General features: G+C 36.7%; 1 protein-coding gene across 1 annotated transcript in view; it reads right to left on the bottom strand.

The window, feature by feature from the left end:
• The window catches only part of esrrb (estrogen-related receptor beta), a 35,562-nt gene extending 12,643 nt beyond the window's left edge, over positions 1-22,919 (bottom strand). The window contains exons 1-4 of the mRNA XM_063007409.1: positions 22,496-22,919; positions 14,157-14,273; positions 2,477-2,587; positions 1,276-1,437 (exon numbers count right to left, since the gene is read on the bottom strand). Of these exons, the coding sequence (XP_062863479.1) occupies positions 1,276-1,437; positions 2,477-2,587; positions 14,157-14,273; positions 22,496-22,904 (799 nt within the window). The 5' untranslated portion in view covers positions 22,905-22,919. The remainder of the gene's footprint in view (positions 1-1,275; positions 1,438-2,476; positions 2,588-14,156; positions 14,274-22,495) is intronic.
• Between the last annotated feature and the right edge of the window lie 4,398 nt (positions 22,920-27,317).

Genomic DNA, 27,317 nt, shown 5'->3' with positions numbered 1-27,317 from the left:
TGGGTTAGTGGATCATTACTAAGTAGCTCACTTAGTGGTGGGATTTGTGCAATATGCTAAGATCCAATTAGTAAATATTGACAGCCAAAGCTCCATGACATTTACACACAGGTTCACTGTAAATATTAGGAGTTAGTGTTTGTTGCTGTGTTTTAGCAGTTCATGGCATATGGACACTGACTTTGATAAAAAAAAGCTATATAATAAAATATCTAAAAAGATTTTAATGTTAAAAAAAATATATGCTGTATAAAAATATGTGCAAACCCATTATTTAAAAGTTTCAAACAGTTTAAATGCAATTTCCCCTTCATTACTGTAGTGTTTCCATTAAAATACATGATGTATAAGAGCAATAATACTGTATCAGGATAAAGAAAGGTGGGACTGTTATTGGGTCATTACTGATCTAGCTACTGGCTAAGCTTCTAGCTAAACTGACACAGCAATGCACCGTGTGCGGGTGTGACAGAATAGGGGTCAACGCTCCCTTAATCTCCTTACTAGATAACATTTTACTCAGCTTGCGATTACCATCTTTCTTCGATATTGTAACAAAGTCTGTGTATAAGTTATTTTTCTGTGCCAGAGAGGAAAGATATTAGGAGGGGAACATGGTCGCAACATACTATTTGTCTCTAGATCTATTTCGAGTTTATTATTATTTTATTATTACAGGTGAACAGAATTGTACACTCTCATTGTCAAGGCAGTCATTGATATGTCTGCTGAAAAAGTAGAATTATAGTTTTTACTATTCTAATTCATATAAGGAGCAAGTGTGCTTAAGCCTAATTTAGACAAAAGTTGGTGTTTTGTTCAAAAAATGTAAATAAACCATTTTTTAATATGCATTCTTTATTTTTAAAGTCTCTAAAAACTATAATATTGTTCTATTTAGCAATTTCTGATTATGTGAATTGTGTTCCCTAGAAAGTAATTCACTGTTGTACTGTGATCCTCACACTAGTGAATCTCAATAGTGGGGAGTCAGTCATTAAGACAGTTAGGTGAACTGCCTCTACATGGCAGTTTGACAAAGGTGAAGCATATACTTCTTTGCTAAATATTTCTTTTGACACAATATGGATATCATAATACCATACTGTTTTAAATAATGAATTATATATAAAATGCACAAACTTTAACGCCTTTTTGTGCAGTGAATACTTTTCATAGTAATATAACACACACACATTCATATGTTTAATATAGTGCAGTGGTGTAATTGCAACTAGCTACATGCGAGTGACAAATAGACAATGTTAATCTTACCCGGGATATGCTTGGCCCAGCCGATGATGACGACCAGCTCTCGGTCGGCGAGATCACAAAGCGTGGTTAGTGCCTTGATGTCACTTTCGGGCATGGTGGGATCTGGCATGGCATAGATCTTTTCTGGCTCTGCAACTAGCAGGTGTGACACGATCTTTGTCACTGTAAAAAAGAGAAAAAAGGACAGGGCAAGCATGATTAGATTCAGTGGCAATTTAACCTCTGATCAGTAAAAGTAAAATCGAGAAATGTTTTGCTACCTCGTATGATACAGTGTGCACAGATCTCTACATCATTTAAACACATTATCACAACCACAATTTTATACACTACACTGCCATCATGTCACTCAGTACTTATGCAAGCAGCAAAAGTGTAATATTATTAGAAACCTATAATTAGTAATTCAGTATTATAATATACTGTTGTAATGATGGTATTATTTTGTAGGACTCACACAGGCCATTATTTTAAATCCAGTCAGGTTGAGATTTAAATTAAGATTTGTTGTCAGGCTGTACATTTCGAGTCCAGGCAGCACAGACAGATAGAGCCTGAGTATTGATTGAGTAGCTATGTGAATATAGAACAATGTTTGGTTTAAATCTGCCTGCAAGCTTGCCTTGACGGGACCATAGCACATAAATGTGAATTTAAACAGTGCCAATAAACTGTGTATAAGTAAGTATGTATATAAGACATTCAGTTGTAAACCTGTGGCCATATTGCAGGAATATTCTAACTCTTATCATATGTGTTTAGTAACTATTACAATATTATTTAACATGGTTTAAATCAATGTTTATTACAAAATAATATCTTCTAAATTCGTAATGTTTTCCAATAAGTAAAGCTCTGTTCTAACTTTGATATAAAGATAGTGGATTCTCACCTTTTATTATTAACTTAGTTCGTAACAATTAGCCATTTTGCACACATTGTTGGACATTAAAACTTCACATCTGATGTAAAACACTTTTTGCACATACTTGTTTCTTTAATTTACAGTAAAATCAATAGTCAATAAAAGTCAATAATCAGACAAAATAGATAACACAGAAGAGAATAACACAAAACAAAACAGAAAAAAACAAAAAATATATGACTGAACACAGAAGAGAACAGAGCATGACAACAGCACAAAACAGAAGAGAAACTTTTTGTATAGAACTTTTAACAATACAAGCAAGACAAAGCTTACATGGTTTTTTAGCTGGAGGTGGGAGTGTGAGGCCCAGGTAAGCACTGTTCTCTGTATCAATTCTTCTTTTATACTTCTGCCTGCCTCCTCGCACTCGATCCAGACGAACACCTAAATGAGCACAAACCAACAGATTAACTTCCATACACAGTACAATCACAAGACTCTGTACCTGCTTTGATATTGTTTGGTTCCACTACATGTAAACATGCATGCAAACTTGATAAAGAACACAAAAAATAAGCAAGCTAATGTACAGGCTCTCACATTATTTTTTTTTCAAATGAGCAAAATAACACACATTGTCTGTTGGCAAAATAAATGCAAAGGTGCTAATTACATTGTGGGATCAATGCAAATGTATTTATTTTCTAATGCAGCATGACTAAGTGAGAAAAACATCTTAAGAGTGCCAATTGCAAATGTACATTAATAAATTATAGGTACTAATTTAATCTTTTTTGCACTATGGATGCAGTTAGTGGTGAGAAAGATAATATTAGAAAAAATAATTATTAAATGACATAGGCCTACAAACTAATGTGCTCTTTTGCTGCTACGTGTACCGAATAATGGTCAGATTTGCAAGTTTAACAATAATACTTTAAAATTTATTATTATTATTATTTTATTTTACTGATATTATTATTGTATCCTCTACTCTTTGTGTAGCATTTTCTTCACACATTTGGATGCCTGGCTAAATAATTTTACTATCAGAGCATGCCTATTATATCAGAGTTTCCATTTGCATTTTTATACACATCTATTGATAAAAGAAAGAAAAAAAAATCACCCTGCCACAGTGCCACTTTGGTCCTATTGAATTTTGGTCTGAATTTTTAAAATTCAATTTTTGTCATTATGATTTGGTCTTATGCATTTACTGTACTGGTAGTGAGACAGCCTGCTTTCATTAAGATTTGAACTCACTATGGATATCAAATAACAAAGAGCTCATTCACAGCTCATGTCACATTTAAATATTCTTTATTTCTTATATTGTGTTTGTGCAATTACTGTTTGTAAAGCACACACAAAATTTCCAATAAATGCACATAGGTTTTCCATGTAAATTAGTAGTATTTATTTGGGATTTTAGTCAGTCAGGTCTCATTCTACATGCACATAGATTTACAAACAACTTTAAAGCAATACTTGCAGTTTTAAAATATTATTTAGATTTTTTTTTAGAACTTTTATGAGATACAATGAATGGATCATGTGTACTTTTCAGCTAAATGTACACACACACACACTTAAAATCCTTTGTGGTAACAGTATCAGAGTGTAAATAAATAATTTCATCTCCTTAACAGATATATAAAACCAAGAAAAACAAAGAAAGCAGGAATGCAAACACAGTGACCTGCATGTACAAAAAAGTAAGAAAAAAAGAGCAGAAGACAGAATGAAAGACAGAGATATCCTGCAGAGGTTGGTTGTTGTGGTGGAGTGTCACTGGAGTGGCAATGCTCCATATGTGAGAGCAGTCTGCTGCTTCTGCTCAACTGTCCACTGCACAACAAACACATGAATATTTAAACTAAGGTCAATGATCTCAGAGACTGGCCTTCTAATTATTGAGCTTTTCTGCAGAGCTGCTCAGAATGCTAACAATGGAGCCGAGACACTTATTTCATATACATACAACGCAAGCAGCTGATGCATATACATCCATGCATAGGCAGTCATACACATTGTTATGCTGCATTGTAACAGACTGGGAACACACACGCCGAAACACATCGACACACACAGGGGCCAATAAATCAGCCTGGTTCGATTTAACTAACTCTAGCGGGATGAGTGTATGAGTGTAGAAGCTTATCAGTGTATTTCTCCTGCTATCCTAGCATGCTCAATTCAGCACTAATGTGTGCAGTAAATGCCAAAATGCTCATCACAACATCTGTTATTTATTAGTCAATTATTTGATAAGAATGTTAATACATTTTTATATTCCACACAATGCAAATTGATAACCTCTAGTATCACTATTGTTCATGTAATGTGTGTATATTAAAAATGTAATTTTGCTTCAGAAAATGAATGAAGTTATTATTTTCTGACGAAATGTGAAGCTAAGTGCTAAAATCTACAAAATTAAGCTCTACACAACAAATGCAGCACTTTACAACAAAACTAAAATAGCATGAGCATTGTCTAGACTCTTCCAGAGGTCTTAGTTAAAGGAAGGAGCCCTAGAAATAATTTTGGATCGAGGCAAAATGCCACTCCTGAAAAGCAAAGTATTATTCTACTGCATAAATGATAACCGAGACCCTGCTTTTTTCCATTGAGGTTTATATAATATTTTAGTTTTTAATTAAAATATATTTCAAATTTAGTTAGTAAAACATAGAGGTATTCTGTATCTGATTTTTTAAAATAAAATGTATGAATGCTCACTGTGTAACAAACTCACTTTTAGGACAGGTAGCTTTTCCTACACCAAAGTACAAAAAAAAAAAGACATTAAAATGTTGCAAGAAACCCTACATAGCTGATCTTTATTTTAATTTAATTTTTATGCTACACCACTGCATTATCCTTGTCAGGGTCCCCCCCCCCACCACATACATTGTCAATCCTGTCTGTAGCGGTTAAGCACCAAATAGAACTACTTGAGGATCCCAGTGTTAGTGGGCTAGCACAATTTTCCACTGCACCATGCAAGCCCCTGACAGATCTTTATTTTTAGTATTAAGTTTACTTTTTTGTAGTTTAAGTTTTATTTAACCTTTAGTGACCCTGATGAGATGAAAGCCTGTTTTTTGTCTGTCTGCTTAAAATTCTAAGGTATCAAATAAGGGAGCCCTCAGTAAAGAATTTAATTACATGATAAGCACAGAGCTAGAAATCAGGTTTGAGTGTTCCTACCGAAATGATGCTAAAGACACGCTGGAAAAGGGATAAGATAAGGAAAGAGGGTCCATCTAACTACTATGACAGCACTTTAAATGTGCAGCTTGGTACATACAATAAGGTGAACTATTTAAAATTAAACTCTGTGAATGTCTTTTTTGCTTATCCAGAACAGTGTGAAATATCAAGAGAATTACAAGATCAAAAACACTTTCTCTGCATAGCAATTGTACAATCATAACTATACACATTTTTATCATGGTCTGATAATATTAGGAATAAAAGAAAATAATCATTCTCAATTACAAAAAAAACAACAACAAAGAACAGCACAAACAAACAGCATCATCGTGTAATCAGATGAATGAGGAGATTTCTGCTGCTTATATAAATTATTTGAATCCCTAGAAACAGAAATCTGATTAGAATTGTCTTTCAATTTCCTGACACCGACAACCCACTAACCTAATTACTCACTGTCCCTGTGGTCCCTCCCTCCATAGCAAACACTGGGATCGTTTGATTGCTAAATCGCACTGAAAATCTCATTTCTTCTAAATGTAACTTTCATTGCACTACCAATAATCATGAGGATACTCACTGAAGCAGAAATTATGAAATAAATTATGAAATACAAATAACAAATAATTACACTCTCCCTGACAAATGTTATATGTAATACTGGGCACATTACATATATCCACATTAAATAACAATTCCAAAGTCTTAAAAACAACCTGCATTTAAATGTAACGCCCTGCCCTGTGTAAAAGAAAAAGAAACTTAACTAAAAGAATTTTACTTTATATGGACTTTGATTGTCACATGTATCACATGCTTTGAGTTTTTCCTGTTCCCCTGAATCTCTCACGTATAAATCCATTGTACTGAATCATCCAATGTTACTCTACGTGTCACATGTTAGTGTTGGCCATGGCAAAGGCAGTGTGAAGATTCCGCAGTACATGGGTGCCTGTTTTAATTAGAACAGTGCCGGCCATAATTAACAGATGCTGACAGGAATTAAAGCTTGGCACTAGCCAGTCTATGTACATTCAAAGAGGGTCAGGGTGAGAGAGAAAGAGAGCGAGAAAGAGAGAGGGAGGGAGAAAGAGAGAGAGAGAGATCTAATGGAAAATTAGTGGCTTATCATAGGACTATCACGATCTCACAGGTACTGCTTTGATGTGATGGAAGTGATGGAATGTAAATGCATAAGGACACTTGACTATTCAATTCAATTTAAATGTCATTAAAAAGAACAAGTGCAGAATTCTAAAATGTGGTATTTACTACTTAACATGAATTTATTACTGTAAAATAACAGACCATGTTTACAAAGAATCATAAAATAAACACTAAGAAGTTAGTTGATACAGTCAACAGTACACAAAAAGTGCCATAAAATATGATTGTCATGGAAGACAACATTGAAGAGCTGTTATTTATTTATTTTTCATTTATTGCGATTTATAACTTTTTATTTGTATTAATTTTAAATGAAGTTTTAATACATAATAATGTTTTTTTTAACCCATTTGACTCATGCACTTTTATCTACTTGTTTATTGGCTTTTTACCAGAAAAGTGCTCATGTCGGCTTGTGTAAAAACCTAATGTAATTCTCTGTAAGACTTATTCCTTAAGTGTTAAGTAAGTTTTCATGCTCAAGCAACTTTGGATATTTAAAAAGCTGCTTTGCAACAACGTATACTGCTGAACTTCACATAAATAGTAAAACCAACTAAAAATCACAAACCAAGTGAGCCAATAAATTGAAAATTTAATACAGTGAAAACTGTATAGACAGATGGCTGGTTTGCCAGACATACTGTATCTCTGATAAATATTGTTATCAAAAGATGTGTGTAAATTAATTGATACTGTGCAGAGTGGGCTTGATAATATCTCCAGATAATGTATGTATAAGGCTGTTTACCGACCCCCCTCCCCCCGCACCCTAATTCAGTCAATTGGAGCTTATCTCTTACTCATTGCTGCTGTTACGTCTGCTGTTACATTGAGGTTGTTACGTCTCATCTAATATTTCTTTTATGTATTTTATGTTTAGAATTCAGTCTTTGATATAGTTCTGTAAAAAGACATTACAAGGAGTATCTCTATACTTCAACAAAGTACAAAAGCTCTATACATAGAGAGATTTATATACAGAGAGAGTTCTTGTTGTAGCTCATCTTATAATTTCATAATACATGATATTACTGCATATTTTCGTTAAAAGACGCTGCAATTCTTCCAGACTTAGAATTATGCAGTCTAGGATTGATAGCTCACTGGTTAAGGTACTGGAGTAGTAATCAAAAGGTTGCTGGTTCAAGCCCGACCAGCGTTAAGTTGCCACTGTTAGGCCCCTGAGCAAGACCCTTAACCCTCAATTGCACAAATTGTATTTGGCTACAATTGTAAGTTGCTTTGGATAAAAGCATCTGCTTAATGCCACAAATGTAGATGCAGTGTGTAAAAACTATTTTGCAGTTATTAAATGGAATTTATATCAGTTGGTGGTACAGCAAGAAGTATGGATGCCACACAGGTAACTAAATACAAGCAAAAAACATTGTGGAATGGGGAAGTCTGTGTTTTTAGTATTAATTTAGAACAGTCATTATTTAAAAGGAAGCAATGAGTTAAATAATGTCATTATGTAACTTCAGCTAATTTCCAGTAGTTACCATAACCTAAATGAAGTACAAATTGGAACCTAATGGCAATGATGACAAAATTAAGAATTTTCACTATATGCTGCTACAATAAACTACCAAAATTTTATCCAGCTTTACTTCACTGGGATAAGAGAGTCATATCAGCCCTGAGCTTAATCAATAACCATGCAAATAGGTGATTTTATGCTCTGACCATTGCTGCTGGTCCAGAGCAGATAGCAATTGGCTCTTGGATGTCAGCTCTTCAAAGCAAGAGGGGAACTGGTGAAGAGAGAGGGCTTAGGGCCAGAGTGGCTGGCATTTGCATGAGGATTATAAACATGCTTTGGGGCCACACAAGGGCCAGCTGACCCACGGCTCTTCTTTCTTTTCAAAAACAATAATAATCCTCCTCGAAGCATGGCCCCAACAAAGAGCCTGTCCCCACTCACTTTGTGTGGGCCGGGCTGAGAGGGTCAGGGAGGGCTGGCGCAGACCCTTATTTTTGGTTCTCTCACCTGTTCTGGGTGCCTGTCCTTTGGGAAAGGGGAAAGTGTCAGCATGGCTGGGATGGTTGGCAGTGCCAAAGGGAGCTTAGGCGGACTTGTTTTTAGCTGGGAAAAGCAGAGAGCGTGTCCCAGGGCCACAGCAAACGCTGCCTTTCATGGTTGCCGCCTCTAACCCCCTCGTCAGCACTATTTCACAGGGCTCTTGCCTGGCAGCTCCTCGTGCCTGCAAATATGTCATGGCAGACATCCTTACAAGTGGTAATGAGAAGGAAATAGAGATAACGCACAGACTGAGGTTCTCTGACCACAACCAAGCCTTAGAGAAGCAGACCAAAGCAAGTTCTTCACATCTCCCTGTATTCGTGGCACTACTATGGCATTTCACTAAACTGTAGGTGAATTGTTCTTGAAGTAGTGCTGATGTTTGAAGGCATTTAAACCAAGCCCAAAAATAGTTCTGTTTCAAATGACTCTCTTATCCCTGCAGTACTTATCTGCAAAAACTCAAGCAAAACAAGAGATATAAGCTAATTCCAATTAATTCTGCGTTTCAAGCTACTTCTGGGTTGAACAAGCTGTTTGATCAAGGACAATACTAAACCACACAGAGCAAAAGTATTTAGAACCCAAGTGAACTATGCAAACAGAAAATTCATTCTTACAAGCCAATATTGACAAATGTGGCACCCAATGGTTTTGCAGACCTAAAGATCATGCACAGATCAGGAACTTGCTCCTCTTGTACAGTAGCCACCCCACCAAATAGTTAATTTGCCTCTCTGTGCGTATTGCTGCTAATGTTTCTCAAATTCAGGAGTGGCTAAGCGTTGTCTTTTCAGTGCATGCATGTTGTGTTATGTGAGTCATGCAGAGCTGCTTTGATTTGTGGCTGGGCAGTCATTCATGTGTCTGTCTCCCAGCGGACATGATATACAGTGTTTGAGGCCACATGAAGAAGTGGGCCGCCCTGGCTTCTCCTCGCAAAGCTCTCTGGTGGAAAACATGTGTGATCGTCTGTTGTAATCCTGTCACCTGTCAGACAGAGGATTCAGCCAACTTCAGGGGAACTGGCTGCCAGACAGTCCAGAAACCCAGCCACCTCTCTTTAAGGAAGAAGGAGTGGCTGAGGGTTTACAGTACGATTGTACATTTTGTTACTGCTCCAAACTGGTCCTAATGTAAAGTCAGCTAACTAAGTGACTCACAGTAAGCATAATAGACATTTCAAGTAATGATAAGCACAATTAAAAGTTTATATTATAGATATTTTAAATGTAATTTGAAGCTTATCTTTTCATTTTGATCCACCATGATCCTGGAGAAATGCTATTTCATTTGACTGAGTATTTGCATACAGTTAAAATGACAATAAATAGATTAATAAGGTAGGGAACCTTTAGCAACTTGTGTATTTAACTTTTTATTTACGTTTGGCATAATTTTAATTTATTCACTTGTATAAGTAAATCCAATTCACGTAAGAACCAATGTTTTCTATCTTAATTTGCTATCCCCCTGCACAGAAGAGGCCCACTACATAGACATAACAGTCTGGATTACATCAGTGTAATCTCTCAATATTATCTTCTCGGCTTTGACCCTGTTCCACTGATCAAAACTGTAGTCTCTGACACTTGAGTACCCATACTGATCACTTCCTCTTTTATAGATGGGGGGAAATAAAGCAATATCTCAAGAGCTGCCAGCCAACTTTCGTTGCATATATCAGCTAGTGCATGTCTGACCATGCAAAATCAAAACAAAAAATATGTTACTAGCTACTAAGAAATAAATAATGTGATACAAAAATATTAGAATTTATTTTCTGGCAAACTTGATTTTTTTTTTTTTTTAATCAAAGTCAAGGTAGATGATTCAACAGTAGAAACGGACTGAGGAACCCTGCTAAGAAAGTTTAGAAACAATTAGGTAGAATTAAAAGTTCCTGATCTACACTGCACCATCTGCATACTGTAAATTTAAAATCTGAAAAGTTAATGTCGGTTTACTGCATGACCTTTCCTCTTCTAACCTAGTTTGAGTGTAAACCCATCTTGAATATGACTGTAGGCAAGTCTTCTCCTGAGCTGAGCACCAGTTACCCGGAGACAGTCAGAGTTTGAGAGAGATGGACGTGGCTCTCTGTTTTGTTCTTGTCTCCTTGAAATGCCTGATTGATTTCGCGCTCACGTAGCATAGTCAGGAAGACAGACGCCCGACCTTGCATTGAGGAGAGATACCAAATGCAGACTAAGATGCCTTTCACGTCTTCATTTGCAAAATGTATTTACTTATTTTGATAGTGTTTGGAAATTGTAGGTGAAGGTGAGAGTGTGAGCACACAGGGGCTGGGGGTAACACTGACATGAGGCTTAAGAGCTTCATGTGTGAAGTAATACAAGTTAGCGATTTATTACTAATAAGGAGTGCGCTGAGGACACTACCAAAGTAAAGTCACATTGAAGAAGGGTGTAGGTGTCTGCAACCACAATGAGGAACTAGATGAAAATTAGAAAGGTGATCTGTGTTGTCTGTGGGATGGTGTTCTTTGGCACATCTTGTTGTATAAATCATCCACTTAAAAAGCTTCATGACTTCATGTGGTAATGTGTGACATATTTAAACACTTAAGTCTACAGACTACATTATAGAGAAATAACACATCATAAATTAGTCTTACATGATCGTATTATTGTTCACACATTGTTTAATATACACACATTATTTATTTTATTAAAAGACCTAACTTTATTTAACTATTGTCAATTAGGAACAACATTAAAATTAAGAATTTGTGGGGTTTACTTAAACGAATATTTTATAACATGATAAGTATTGTTTTTGCCCCATGATTCAATACATTTTAAAGGTAAAATACAGTCTTTGTTTTACGAGTATGCATTAATTACACTGGCTTAATTCAGTGACAGCTCTGTGCAATTCGCCCTATGAGCTTACAAATAAGGTCTGTGACATTAACTGAGTAAACTGGAATAACAAAATGCCCTGTATTACTTTGACTGTAGCAGTTTCAAACAGCTAGCAACTTAATGTATATTTACAGATATACAGGACCTCACCATGCCACAAGCACTGTTATGGCATCATGTAAACACAGTTCAGAATATAATCACTCATTTATGCTGTTCATTTTCTTCAAATTGTGAAAGACGGGGCCAAATTGACTACTCATAACATTTGATAATGTATCATATTGTGACCCCTCATACTGGGAAATATATATATATATTTTTATGATTTACTCTCAGCATGCTTTCTGTTCTTTACACCACTGTTACAGTGTACAGTACATGACTATGGCAAGTCAACTTGCTCTTGTTTAAGCTAAGCTTCATTTTTGTTCTGACACTGGTGATTCATTTATGGCCATCTCTTCCTATTTTCTAGTCTCTTATTCCTCTATATAATATATTTCCATTAAATTTTCATCAGCTAGTAATGCGATTACTCCCTCATTCTCTTTTTCTCGCTCTCTCTCCCCTATCTTAACATGCAGTTGAGAGATTCCGTTACCTCACTTAGCTCCATATGGATTGCTCTTTGCTGCTTTGAGGAAGAGCCATTTAGAGACACTAAATGGATGGATTGGGTGTACTACACACCACAACATATATTCTATTCACTGGTTCTGAGTGTATGCATACATGCAGCATTGCATTGGCAGTACATAGCACATAAGTGGCACCAGGGGCGCCTTATGGAGGGGAAAGTTAAGACAATTCTAAGGGCCTGTGACGAACAAGGAACCCTATATATATATTTTTTATTAAACTATGATTATGAAATGTTTTATGTAAAACCAATCTTTCTCTTTTCTTTAATTGTTTAGCAAAAATAAACATCCAGAGTCTCCTTTGTATTGCCCCATCATCCTTCTATTTACATGAAATGGTGCGGCGAACCCTAAAACCTGGTGCCAACGGTACTTGCTAGCTGTGAACTGCAAGTAAGAAGTGGAGAATCATGTCTCATTTTAAAGAAAAATCTGGTTACCACTTACCTAAAGAAATACAACTAAGACAGGAGTGAGAAAAGCAAGGGAAAATAATTTAAGAATTTTACCAATTAAATGACATTAAACTGTGAGATGGCCTTTAACACTTGTCTGATAGACAGCATCAGTCTCCCATCAAAAAATGAATTCCACTGTATGTGCAAATGTGCATGCCTGTCTGCACAATGCCATGGCCTGGGGTGGTGGGGCTCAATATGATATCCTTTCAAGGGGCCCAAAATCCTGGCAGTTCCCCTGAGTGGCACCAGATGACAGTTTTGTGTTACATATTGAAAATATATACCATATTTATATATTAGATTGACTTTGATTTGATTGATTAATTCACTTGCTGTTAAATGTGGAGTTTAGGTTTTTACTGTAATCACCATTAGCTATTTCTAATAAAAACACTACTTGATTTTTTTGGTTTTTTTTAGGATTGGAAACTATTAAAGTTGTTTTAAGTTTTATGAACTGATAATGCCGGTATAAATGTTTAGTCGTGGTAAATGTTAAATCAAATTTTTTTCTTATTTTTTCCTATTTTGGTGCTTTATTTAAAACTCCAAATACTACTTCTAAAAATGACATGCTGCTGGTCTAGCAAAGCTCTAGCATGGGCCCTCTGAAGAGCTGAACTGGAAAAAAGAAAGAGTAACCTGTCCAAAATAGAAAAAAATCCATGACCAGCATGTTTAATTGTCACTGAATTCCCAGTTGGCACAGCTTTAAAAAAGCATCCACAGGAAGAGAGCTGAGATGTTCGGAAAACATTTAGCAGATCAATATACCGGTGAGAGCTGAGAGCTGCTGGATTGTGTGCTCAGGGACTGTGCCGAAGCCCTTTCAGTCGGAATACTGTTACACTTCTATTAGTCAGATGCAGGGATCGACCTATTCAGCATATTTATGTCTCTTTGCCCAACAGGCGCATTATTTACTGCTTTGTGGCTAAGACATAGGGGCGGACAGCTGGACCATGCCAACGGGGCCCTTAAACTCTTGTCTGGCCTGGCATCAACCCAGTGGCAAAACAGCCAGCCATATTTTTTACACCAGCATCAGACCAGTATTTTCAGCAGTGCTTTGATGTTCAGTGTCTATAACAAACAAAACAAAAACTTTCACCCTGGCTGATTACTTTTAAGGCTGGCATGTGGTATTAATAAGTGAAAATTTAATTAAATGACAATAAGACTTTGTCAACAGAGAGTTGATGTAGCTGCCAAATGAGCTTAAGCTTCATACAATGGCAAAACAGCTACAAAAATAGCATCTCTATTATTGAGGATTACTTAATTCCAATACATACATACAGTATGTTACAACACAATTCATATGATACACTGCTTATCCTGTTGGCATGAGGTGCTGAAATACTGGTGGACATATTAAATAGGTCCTACACAGGTCCTATATATATAGGTACATTAGAACATGGACCTGTGCAGGACCTGTTTAATAGAAATTGGATCCTTATCAGATTTCACTTCCACTCATTAAAAGTTTTTATAGTTTTTTTTCTGTTTAGTGTCATGCAAAAACAATCAAATATAAGAAAAGTAAAGTTGATTTAGGCCAGCTTTACCTGCATTTTGAATACATCAGAAGAAGCTTCTTACCTTCCTTAAGCATGCCCACTTTTAGACACTTCATGAAGCGGCAGGCTTGACAGGACTTGCGTCTTCGCTTTGTGATCTCACACTCGTTGGTGGCTGGACAGCTGTACTCTATGTTACCTGTGCAGAAGTAAAGATCATTTTTATCATTTTATTTTAAAAACAAAGTCTTTAGTTAGACATAGACTTCATTTAGACACAAGCCTCTTAAAAATGAAGATCATAAGAATATGAAAAAGGAACCTGTAAGGTACATTCACACTGCAATTAATGCAAAAACTGTTCTTCAGGAAGATGTTGCTCCATTGCTTTGGGCTATATTTATTTATACTTTATATCAATAAATGCATCTGTTTAAATCATTTATTATTTATAATTCTCACATTATTTATCTTTCACAAATCACTGGATGGTATGTATTTCTTTTGAGCAGATTGATTTTGGACATAAGAGAAGCTAAAGAAGCAGGAGACTTGTGTAGACTTCTGCTTAGACAGCTACTCTACATCTATAAATTATTCTCATTATATTTTTGTATTCTTCAAATCCATGCACCCTCCAGCAGCTGGACAGAGGCCTTAACCACTACTCTATACTCTTTACATTAAATAATCGGAATCCTCTCCTCCTGCTGCGCGTGCTATTTACATACAGTGTGTCCATGGCACTGATACATTATTCAAGTCAAGCACTTCAGCACTTGATACAAATGAATAGGAATTTCATTGGTACACAATAAAAGAGCTGTTCCTGCTGTATTGTAGGACTAACAATAGCCAGAGTGCTTGATATACGATCCCATTCTACTTGTGTCCATGTACCTACATTTAACTGTATGGAGGCATTTCAATTAGGATGTGTATGGGTAATGGCATGAGGGAACTCTGAATGCAAAATGACAGTTCACTATAAATGCAGAATGATGAGAAAGCACCTCTACAGTTCTGAGCAGCTCCTGCATGGACATAGCTTAACCTATAAGGCCTTATATGAGATTAAATAATAACATTATTTTTTATGTCTTTTTCTCATGGTAATTGATGTACAATGCAATTACGCACAGACACACACACAAACTAGACACAGACACACATATATATATATATATATATATATATATATATATATATATATATATATATATATATATATATATATATATATACAGTGTATCACAAAAGTGAGTACACCCCTCACATTTCTGCAAATATTTCATTATATCTTTTCATGGGATGACACTATAGACATGAAACTTGGATATAACTTAGAGTAGTCAGTGTACAGCTTGTATAGCAGTGTAGATTTACTGTCTTCTGAAAATAACTCAACACACAGCCATTAATGTCTAAATAGCTGCAACATAAGTGAGTACACCCCACAGTGAACATGTCCAAATTGTGCCCAAATGTGTCGTTGTCCCTCCCTGGTGTCATGTGTCAAGGTCCCAGGTGTAAATGGGGAGCAGGGCTGTTAAATTTGGATATTCAACATGGCACCTCATGGAAAAGAACTCTCTGAGGATGTGAGAAATAGAATTGTTGCACTCCACAAAGATGGCCTGGGCTATAAGAAGATTGCTAACACCCTGAAACTGAGCTACAGCATGGTGGCCAAGGTCATACAGCGGTTTTCCAGGACAGGTTCCACTCGGAACAGGCTTCGCCAGGGTCGACCAAAGAAGTTGAGTCCACGTGTTCGGCGTCATATCCAGAGGTTGGCTTTAAAAAATAGACACATGAGTGCTGCCAGCATTGCTGCAGAGGTTGAAGACGTGGGAGGTCAGCCTGTCAGTGCTCAGACCATACGCCGCACACTGCATCAACTCGGTCTGCATGGTCGTCATCCCAGAAGGAAGCTGACGCACAAGAAAGCCCGCAAACAGTTTGCTGAAAACAAGCAGTCCAAGAACATGGATTACTGGAATGCCCTGTGGTCTGACGAGACCAAGATAAACTTGTTTGGCTCAGATGGTGTCCAGCATGTGTGGCGGCGCCCTGGTGAGAAGTACCAAGACAACTGTATCTTGCCTACAGTCAAGCATGGTGGTGGTAGCATCATGGTCTTGGGCTGCATGAGTGTTGCTGGCACTGGGGAGCTGCAGTTCATTGAGGGAAACATGAATTCCAACATGTACTGTGACATTCTGAAACAGAGCATGATCCCCTCCCTTCGAAAACTGGGCCTCATGGCAGTTTTCCAACAGGATAACGACCCCAAACACAACCTCCAAGATGACAACTGCCTTGCTGAGGAAGCTGAAGGTAGAGGTGATGGACTAAACCCAATTGAGCACCTGTGGCGCATCCTCAAGTGGAAGGTGGAGGAGTTCAAGGTGTCTAACATCCACCAGCTCCGTGATGTCATCATGGAGGAGTGGAAGAGGATTCCAGTAGCAACCTGTGCAGCTCTGGTGAATTCCATGCCCAGGAGGGTTAAGGCAGTGCTGGATAATAATGGTGGTCACACAAAATATTGACACTTTGGGCACAATTTGGACATGTTCACTGTGGGGTGTACTCACTTATGTTGCCAGCCATTTAGACATTAATGGCTGTGTGTTGAGTTATTTTCAGAAGACAGTAAATCTACACTGCTATACAAGTTGTACACTGACTACTCTAAGTTATATCCAAGTTTTAGTTCTACAGTGTTGTCCCATGAAAAGATATAATGAAATATTTGCAGAAATGTGAGGGGTGTACTCACTTTTGTGATACACTGTATATATGAGGTGGTTGATAGGGTTGAGTTCAAGGCTCTCTGCAGGCCAATCAAGTGTTTCCACACCACCCAACCATATAAGCCTATGTGGTCTGCCACTGTGGATGAGTCACTGTGGTTCCTAAACGCTTCCACTTCAGTAATACCCTCACATTTGATTGTGGAATATCTAGGACAGAGTCATCCTATTATCCTATCACACTCTTGAGCTTTTTAGAACAACCCATTCATACACAAATGTTTGTAAAGACAGACCGCATGGCTAGGTGCTTAATTTTATATACACCTTTGGCAAGAGGACTATTCATGTTACCATTAGTGTATATGTATATGGTAACAAGTGGTAATATTCATCAAATATTGCCACATTAGGGACATTAAAGTTTAATTTATTTGGCTCTGTCTGGTTGTGGCTCTGATTTTTACAAACAGGAATAGTATCTCTCTGTACTTTCGTTTCCTAGTCTCAACTCAGGCAATTATGTTAACATTATTGCACAGATCAAGTGGAGTGTCCCTAGATATATTAAATAATTAGAATTTCCACCTCTTATCTGGGTTATACAAATCAGTATGCAAATTTCACTGATAGGAATTTTGCTTTGGAGTAAATAAAGATGTTAATGTGATAAAGTCTAATTGCTCATCTTCCTGTTTTCCATTTTGTTAATATGAAAAATAACCGCCATGATTAAATACATTTCCGATGTTGTTTTTGGATAGGAAGGATCTACTACACAATAAACCTTAATCTGGAAGCACCCCATGTGGTTTTTGATGAGGAAAAGGAAAATTTACCTACAAAAGGAAATGTTAATAAGTGTAAAATTACATAATAGACCCTGCAGCAAGTCAGCAACATAACGTAAGGCCAATGCAACAAATTGTCTTCAGACACAATTTAGGGAAGGCAGTGTATACCAGGGCAAAAGTAGCTCAGTGGTTTGGGCTCTATGCTATCAATCGTAAGGTTAAGGGTTCAAATAACTCCAAAATACAGCCACTGTTGGGCCCTTGGACAAAGCCCTTAACCCTGTCACCTCCAGGGGGACCATAAAATGGCATATACTGCGCTCTGAAAAGATTTTAAAGGGGTAGCATGTTAGTTATTAGAAATTGTCTATATTACATTTAAATAGGCAAATCAGACAATTAGAAATCTGTGTTATTCTGTCTTTTTATTGATGTCTTATTTTAAGTGGTGTATTTTGTTATAGTATATTCTGTTACATGCACCATGGTATGTATAGGGACAACTTTGGCAATAATGTCAACTAGAACCTTGTTGTTATAAAGAATATTTTGTGATTATGTTTCAAGATTGTAGATCTAACACAATTGTATCACATTTTGATTTGGGTTTTAAGTTTAAGTTTTAATGTTTAGTTTCCTTTTTTAGCAAAAGACTGAAATTGTTATTGCATTTAATCTGTTCACTATTTTAAAATACTTTTGTAATTCAGTTGAAAAATATTGCTATCCTGGCTATCTGACTGACATATTTTACCAGCAGCACAGGAAAGTCTGTGAGTCCCTTAGGATCCTTGACTAGCTCCCAGGCATGGAGGCAAATGGATACCTACTGCACCATCTGTGCCAGCAACATTAACACATGGAAATCCATCAGCCATGCATACCATGTATCATGTATGCACAATCACAAAAGTAACAGAGCTTAATAACTGATTTGATGGTTTCCACAAAAGCAGAAATAGCATCTGTGGTAATGTGATTTAGGGACTTGTGTATTGCTGGTCATTTAAGCTTAAAGTTACTACAGCTGTTTAAATATCCAGCTTTTTCTGTTGACCTGTTTTCATATCAAATGTTATTTTATTAAACATAAAAAATAATGAGTGGGAAAATGTTTAAAGCAAAAAGTTTTATCTTCTCGATTTTTATCTGTCTCAATTTCTTTTATGGCTTTTCAGGACCAGTGCCAGATCATGGTGTGGGGCAGACTCAGGGCGAGTAAGTAAATTACAGTAAAATGGCAGGTATTTTTCATCAAAATATAAACTGACTTTTACAGACTTACTTTCACGCTCTATTACATGGTAAGGAAAAGAGCACGCCAGTTGATATGCTTTGGGTTTCATGTTATTGTGTGTTCAAAGTAAGTGAGCAATGGTGCTCAGTAGGAGATGTGTGTTTGGTAGTGCACATGCGGTGTTCGGGGTGATTAAAGGTTCAAGATGGCAGTGGTCCTGGCTGGATGGTGATCAGACCTGACAATAATTTGGGGCTTGGCTTTGACTGATGTATCCATCGTTATATACAGGTTCAAAGGGGATTTTACAGTGGATGAATAGGTGGCGGGAGATGAATTTGCCATCCACCTCAGTGGAGAAAAGGTAAGGCCAGCGGGGTCTTTGTCTGTAGGGAGGTAAAGGGTAGGGATGAACTGAACCGAAAAAGAAAGCTAAATGTAGCCAGGAAAGAGGAAGAACAAGGGAAATAAAAAGAAAAAAAAATCTGTTGAGCGTTCCTTTTGGACAGGGTTGTTTTTTCAGTCTGACAATAATAAATAATTATAATAATTGAAACAGAATGCTGTGCAATTATAACTGCTTAATGATTTTTATAAAATACTGACCAGTAAGTTTTTTTAGTGTTGCTTTGGCTACAATGTCATGTGGCAGCAGCCGGTCATACAGCAGCAGCACAATGCATAAAATCATACAGACCTAATCAAAAACTACAGTTTAAATGTACAAAGCACCAGTCATTTCAAAATGGGTTACTGAACATAGAAATAAGCTTAGTGTACTGTAATGGCCTCCCAAGTCACCAGATATGACTCCACTACAACAAATTTTGCTATGTGGTAAAATAGAAGATTTGCAGAAAGAATGTGTAGCTGACAAATCTGCAGCAATGGAAGTGTGTCAATTTAGACTAAAATCTTAACAGAAATTTTCCAACACCTTGTAACAGGTAATTAGGACTGTTTTAGAGCAAAAAAGGTCCAACAAAGTATTATCATAAAGTGTCCTTGGAGTCTGTTATCATTATAAACATACAGAATAAATATTTTAAAAAATGGCATGGTTTATTTTGATCTTTTATGTCATTCACTTTAAACAATACTGTCTTGGTGGTGAAGAGGTAAAAGCAATGTGTACAGCTGTGACAACTCATTTTTCAATAAGACTCGTGAATGTGGAGAAGGTATTAACTGTTTGGCAGTAAAAAAGCCATTTTGCACTGGCGTTAAGGCTGAATGGAATTGATTAAAATGACAAGGCAAATTAAACACCACCTCTCCTGCTTTGTCCTCATTAAAGGGACGCCGGCTCACACTTACAACCCTCGTCAGCCTCATTATTTACTTAATTAATCACGTCTAATTCACATGACTTAGCCTGTTTTTCCTTTCAGGACTTATTGTCTGCCCATTCTCTTCGTCACTCATCTTCCCAGTCGCCCTTGTTGCTCTATGTTTTTTTTTACTTTCTTTTCTCCCCCCCAAAAATCTTCCATGTTCAGTCAGAGACCATGTCTGCTTATTATGCCATCAGCCCGCCTCTCTCCGGCTCTTTTAAGAGACCAGCCGTGTACCTCTTCAATTTAAAGTCCGCAGGTTTTTTCTTCTCTTTTTTTTCATCCCTTTCCTTCCCTTTGCTGAAATTACCCAGCGACGCGTGCCTGCGTTTCTAATTGCGGCAGTCCTCCCCGGAGACAGCCCCCTCCCTTTGGCCTAATGAAAAGCCTCGGCCTTAATTACTCCTTCTGAACGCTGATTGTTATTGACAAAACTCCTGTGGCTCGGACAAACGGCACAAGATTAGGTCCATTACAGGCAGCCCTCCAAGAGAAAGAATGAAGTGAAAGAGAGGGAGACATAGAGAAAAATTTCAACCTGACAGAGAGGAAAGGAATAAGCAGAAAGGTCTTTGACATTTTCTTTTTTTCTTTCATGTTGCTCTTCTCTTTTTAATTGTTTAGGCCATCACTTCACTTGAAATGGCTTGTTCTTTCAAGAGTCGTTCATGTCTCTTCATGTAATGGCTTTTGTATATCTCTGGCTAGTTTAAGCATGGGATAAAAAGCCTGTTTCTAAATATGTGACTTGAGGGAGAATGCTTATCCTTTGTCAATAGAGAAGACTGCTGGTGGAAGTGAGTGTAAATAGAAGGGTTTGGACAAAAGCAATTGTTTGTCTGCAAAAAGGTACATAGACTGTTTAAATCTGATAGGACTGCTGGGCCAACATCAACAACCCTGACAGAACGGTATTCAAACACCTGCTACATTTTTCCCTTTTTCAAATGTCCATGGACACACTGTCCACCAGCCTAGAGTGATATTTAGTAAATTGAAGTATATCCCATATCTTCTATCGCGATAAGGCCACCCAATCCTTGAGATTTAGATGAATGTTAACATGTAGGTAAAGGTTTACGATGGCAGAGCAATGATATCAGGCTTCAATTACTGATTTACATTAAATTCTAATTTTCTCTTTTCTCTTTTATATTCACTCATACACTCATCTATTAATATCTAGCTTAGAACATACAGACTGTTCTGCCTGTTTCAATTCAATATTGTGCTAAAGGTAGCCTCATACTATGCCACAGTACCAGAGCACAGAAGCAAAGCATAGAGATAAGCAAAAAATAATAATTCTGATGTACAAAAATGAAAAAGACTAAGACTTATCCAGTTAAAGCTGTTAAAATGTTAATTAAATAGATTAGCAAATGCTTGTCTAATAAATGCACTGGGACTTGTCTACACTTTGTGTCTTTAGCATATTTAAATCAATAAAGGACAGTTGACATGAAAATATGTTCCATCTTTGATTTATATTCATGTCAGGCCAGTGTTCATGTGCTCATGTGTCAGTGTAATAATATACGCCTTTTAGACAAGAAAATGAATTGATCACAATGATGATGTCACCCACTGGCTGTACATCATTAAATTGAATCCATGACAGCATTCAAAAAATCTATTGGCTGATTATTTTAATTTAAGAATTCCGACCTACTCTATATCTACCACATAAGCAGTGTATTACCACAGGCAATCATTTCAACATGTTTCCCAGTTCTGAGAAAAAAAAAAACAACAGAAAACCTGTTTATGAATAAAGTCTAGAGTCAGTTGCACTGTCAGTTGTTTCATCATAATTCCCCGTTTACACTAGATAGTGACGAAGACTATGTAGAAGTTTGACCCAAACCAGCAATTGATGCAGACACTGAGCGCTGTGTGACATTTTAATAAGACCAATGTCTGACATTATCACCTCACAGGTCCAGTCTCTTTCTGAGTTTTTCTTCCATTTTGCTCTTTTGTGCACAAAAAAATTTATAAATTATATTAACAAACTATAAGCATTAGTGTAAAATTAAGTCAGGAGCTTCATTGTTATAGTGTGACAGTTTTTGTGTTCATTCGAAACCACATTATGTAGGTAAATTTTACCTGACATTTATTAAAGAAGTAAAATTCTCTGTAGAGAGAAATATGCTCAAAATATTGTCTGTGTTAATCACACACACATTAGAGATAAACACATACTGCTCTCAGCACAAGTATTTACTGCCATATGGAGCTGCAACACATCATCTGATCTTAAAAAAAACAACTCCATATGTAAGCATCAGTACCTTGTATGGTCCTTTTGAAGAAGGCCTTGCAGGCTTCACAGGAGGCCACTCCATAGTGATAGCCTGAGGCGATGTCTCCGCAAACTAAGCAGAGGCGCTTGGGGATGGAGTTGAGCATGTACTCGCATTTGATGGGGCCTGAGTCGTCAAGTAGAGTGCTAGGGCAGTCGTCATAGCGCTTACGGCAGCCACTGCCCGCCGCGCCCAGAGGCCCGGCCGGTGTGAACATGGGTGGTGAGTCGAGACCGTTGGAGTGGCTGTGGATGGCGCTACCGTAACCACCGCTGGCGTCCGAATGCGCGCTTGGACTCGGGTGGCTGGCTGTGTCCACCAAAGAGGATGGACTGGATGGCTCTGTCTTTATGTATGAGCCACAGCTGGAGGGCAGATGCCGCTCCTCAGCGGCCATCCTGTTTAACAGCCTGTCAGAGAGAAATGAAGAGATTTTAAAACACAGAATTCTAATCACCCAAATGGATTGCCAACATCTAAATGAGTGATTTTGTTATTCAGTAGATAAATACATTAGCAAATCACACACAAATGTATATTTTATGCCATTTACCATAATGCTAAACAATATATTATTGTAATAAAACACATTTCTTCGTGCAAAATAGACCTTTAAAATAGACCTACAATGTGTTAAGAAGTTTAATAACAGTACATCAACATTTTGTTTGCATGTCCAGGCTTGAGGCACTTGGGTGGCAATTCTATTACGCTAGCCCACCAACACTGGACTAAAATCTCAGCTGTGCTTTTAGCCGGCTGGACATCTACACAGACATTATTGGCTATGTCTAAGGGGGAAGACAAAATGAACTAAATGGAATCAACCAAGCATGTCAAAATATGCTATTACTGTATATTTATGTATATGTTTATGTATTTTATATTATTATAGGGGTGGACTAAGCCTGTCATGAGTATGACATTTTAAATAAGCATTAATTGTCATACACATAATTCCTGCTGGCATTATGAAGTTTTTATAAGCCTTGTAGTAAATCTATACAAGCATACTCATGAAAAAAACAAATACATTTTAAAACTTCATTCAAATATGCACATAGGTTAATGAACAATAAACAATGGTCTACAGCAAAATTGCATTATGTACTTTGGAAAACAGGCTATATCACATCTACACCACCAGAAGTTTTATCAGTAGTGCTAAATATCACTAAATATCAAAGATCTATAATAAATATATTACTTTAAAAATAATTTAAAGGCTGTCAACAAAAATTTGCAAAGGAATGCATGATCATGATTATCTAAAATAACTGTAATGAGGTGACTGTCATAAATTGAACAGGTCTAAGGTGGAAAACTGAACACAAGACTAATTGACTTCATGACCTTTCACTTCTTTTAGTTTCACTTTAGCATTTAAGTTACGAGGTGAAGAAAACAGATGTTAATCCTAGTAAACACCAAATACATGTACTGGTTATGTTCTCAAAATAATAATAAAAGAAAAATATAATTGTTACTGATCTTGTAATTGTGTGTAAAAGAAGCAAAACTATTTTGAAACAAAGACATTTCAAAACAGAATAATATTTGGTAGTAAAGAGGTGACATGCATTGCATCTGGAAAAGTATCAAGATTAACACCATAATAAAATAAAAGTGGTTATGACATTGGATTACTTGAAAATTAAAATCAGGCACGGACAGAGCAGAGATCAGCATTCGTTTACATTATTGAAATAGAAAGCTTTACTTAGCTTCATGCAAATAGAGTTCCTAAGGTTAGTCTGTGAGTGGCAGGCCCACACCTCCTGCCTTTTGTTTTAGTGTATTAGCATAATTAGCATACTGCTAACTAATGACAAATATTGACAGCTTACGTTACTTTCAGCTTTCTGCATCATAAGCAAAACAAAGAAAAGAAGCCATTACTTTTTTTCTCACGCTATCAAAAGAATTCAACTGTAAAATTACCTATAGACCAAAGAAAGATGAAAAGTGAAATAAATGTGCTAGAAATCTATAGGATAGATAGAAACATATATCTCCTTTTCGTCCCAAAGCTGCGACCCCCTCTTTGGCTGATTTAATTGTAAGTGTGGGTGACGGTAGGGTTCAGGCCCTGGGGTCACAAGGTCAACTTTACTTTCTCACCCCAGCTTCCTGTGTCTGTGGAGACAGGGTCAATGTGTCAAATTAAATCATTGCTGGGTTTCCCTCTCTCTCACCCACCATGTATATTCATCGCAGTAGCAGCTGCTGCTACCTCTGGAAATTCACAAAAAGGTTAAGCGCTAAAATAAATAATAAAAAATGCCCCCTGTTAAAACCAGTGACCTTACAGAATCAGGCTTAAGCACTCAAAGGCCTTTTTCAGCTGGTATAGTAAGGCTGGACCCATTCAGTCAATCAAATTGGCCAGAAAACACATTTTTGTTTTTAGATTTAGCAAACACCAGCAACAGTGATTCAAAATTAAAATATATAACAGTAAAGCAAATAATCACCCTCACACACACACAAATGAGATCAGAGACCCTGTTCATGTATTTTTAAAATGAGTGAAAGGATTACTCTTCATTGGCTAGTGACTACTGAATACAGATATATGTGTGTAGACCTTTTCACATTTTCATCTTAACTTATTAAAGGCTATATATTAAAAATGTCAGCATACATGACATTTCCATTTAGCCATTTAGCTCTCAAATTCAGTGAGAGCTGAGTTCAAAGGTTAAAGGTAAGTCTGGAGGTGACACTTAACATAATTGCATAACTGTTTTGACTGTTGTACTGCATTCATAATAAAAACAAGCCTCATGAATCCCCCAGTGATGCTCTGCTTTAGAGCAGTGCACCTTTATACTGTATTGTACAGAAGTACATGTATATACCATAATGGGCAATATAATAATATAATATTAATGCAGCAATAAATTACAACACAATACATTTTAGGAATATTGTAGGTATTATCAGTACTACTAAAACACTGACTGTACTTTTTAATGTTTTTAATCTTAAATAAAGCTAAATTATGTTTGTAATAAAAGCAAGAATAGTGAGAGTGGTTCAAACACAAAAGTACTATCTTTTTGTAAAGATACTTTTGCCTGCCTAACGTGAGTAAGTAAATTAGTTGAGAAACTGAGTGAGTGATTATGTAGGTAAATGAGTTAAGTGAGTGACTGAGTAAGTAAATGAGCTGAGTGAGTAAGTAAATGAGTTAAGTGACTGAGTAAAAAAAATTGAGTGAGTGAATCAGTGACTAAGTAAATGAGTTGAGAAATTGAGTGAGTGAATAAGTAAATAAATGAGTTAAGTGAGTGACTGAGTAAGTACATGAGCTAAGTGAGTAAGTAAATGAGTTAAGTGACTGAGTAAATACAAAAATTGAGTGAGTGAATCAGTGACTAAGTAAATGAGTTGAGTGAGTAAGTGGCTAAATAGGTATATGAGTAAAGTGAGTGATTAAGTAAGTTAAAGAACAGTGACTGAGTACATGACTTGAGTGAGTTGAGTAAGTGAGTCATTAAGTTACCAACCAGGTTAATGAGATGCTTCACATACATTATTAATTTAGAGTACTCAGATCTACTGGTGAATGGATGAACCCAATCTATGTTAAGTGAGATAAAAAATACATGATTTCAAAATTCAGAAGAAAAGTATTTGGACTGTTTAAGGAAACACTACATATTGTAATACATACTTAATTTTGCAACATTTTACAATGTTTTTGATCCCACAAACCCATATTAGTAGCTTGCAACTAACATTTTTTGATAATCAGAACTTTTCTTCGCTGTATGAAGTATAAACTAGGACTGATTTTGGGATTTGGTTAATGGTAGTGTGAACAAAATAGTTTATCAGTGGTTTCTTATTAAGTCATGATGGAATAAACAATAGACAGACTAACTGATAATACATATCATTGTGCACAATTTTCGATATTTGGGAGTAAGCCTATTTATAAAAAATTAGTTGAAAGACTTAGGTTATATGTTAAAGTTTGAGGCTTTAGTTTGCTTGTGTTCTGCATTAAACACCTCCAGTGCTAAACAGAGCAGGTTTCAGAAAACCAGGGGTGTATCCACTCATCTTCAGCCCTGTTTATAGCCAACTTTTGCAAAAATAAATCAGTCCTTGAGTTTTTTTAGTGTCTATTCTAGCTAACTTAATAACCGGGTTACAAAGGTGGTAATGTTTTTCTTTTACGCCCTTCTCATTTATACAATGTCAAAATACTACGTTCTGCAAAGACCCCATACGTGCGCACTGAGTCACTTTCCATTTATCTGCCTGCATCAGGCATCTTTTTTGCCATCTTCTTTCTTTGAACCCACATACCCCCATCAAAATTCATGCTGAGTAGTGTCCACAAAAGCATAATGTTCAGCTTGAGTCTAATCTGATTCCTCTCGGCCACTCTAACAAAATTTCAGCAGCTGTAATGTCATTGTGCTATGGTGGCAGGACTATAGATTAACTGCTCTAATGATCCCGTGCCCTCCGTGCTCTTGCAGGCCGTGAACCAACACTGATTCTCACCCACTGTGCCAACTCGTTCCTTTATTCTAACAGAGCAACTGCACTGGGAAAGCAATCCAAAGCCTAGAAACTAAATCTCCATACTGTTATCACAGGTCAGTTGGACTTGCAAAACAAAATGTGATGTATGAGTTTTGTTTAAACACATTCAGACATCGTGTTATCTATGTGAATTATTTTTTCATGAATTTACTATAAACAAAAAGCACAGGCCACCAAACCCTTACTTACTTCCTCCTTATTCCCGTCTCTCTCTCTCACAGACGTACACACACACACACACACACAC

The sequence above is a fragment of the Trichomycterus rosablanca genome, chromosome 13, assembly GCF_030014385.1.
Source record: "Trichomycterus rosablanca isolate fTriRos1 chromosome 13, fTriRos1.hap1, whole genome shotgun sequence".
NCBI lineage: Eukaryota > Metazoa > Chordata > Actinopteri > Siluriformes > Trichomycteridae > Trichomycterus > Trichomycterus rosablanca.
The sequence above is the reverse complement of the archived record's forward strand: the minus strand, read 5'-3'. Positions and strand labels throughout refer to the sequence as shown.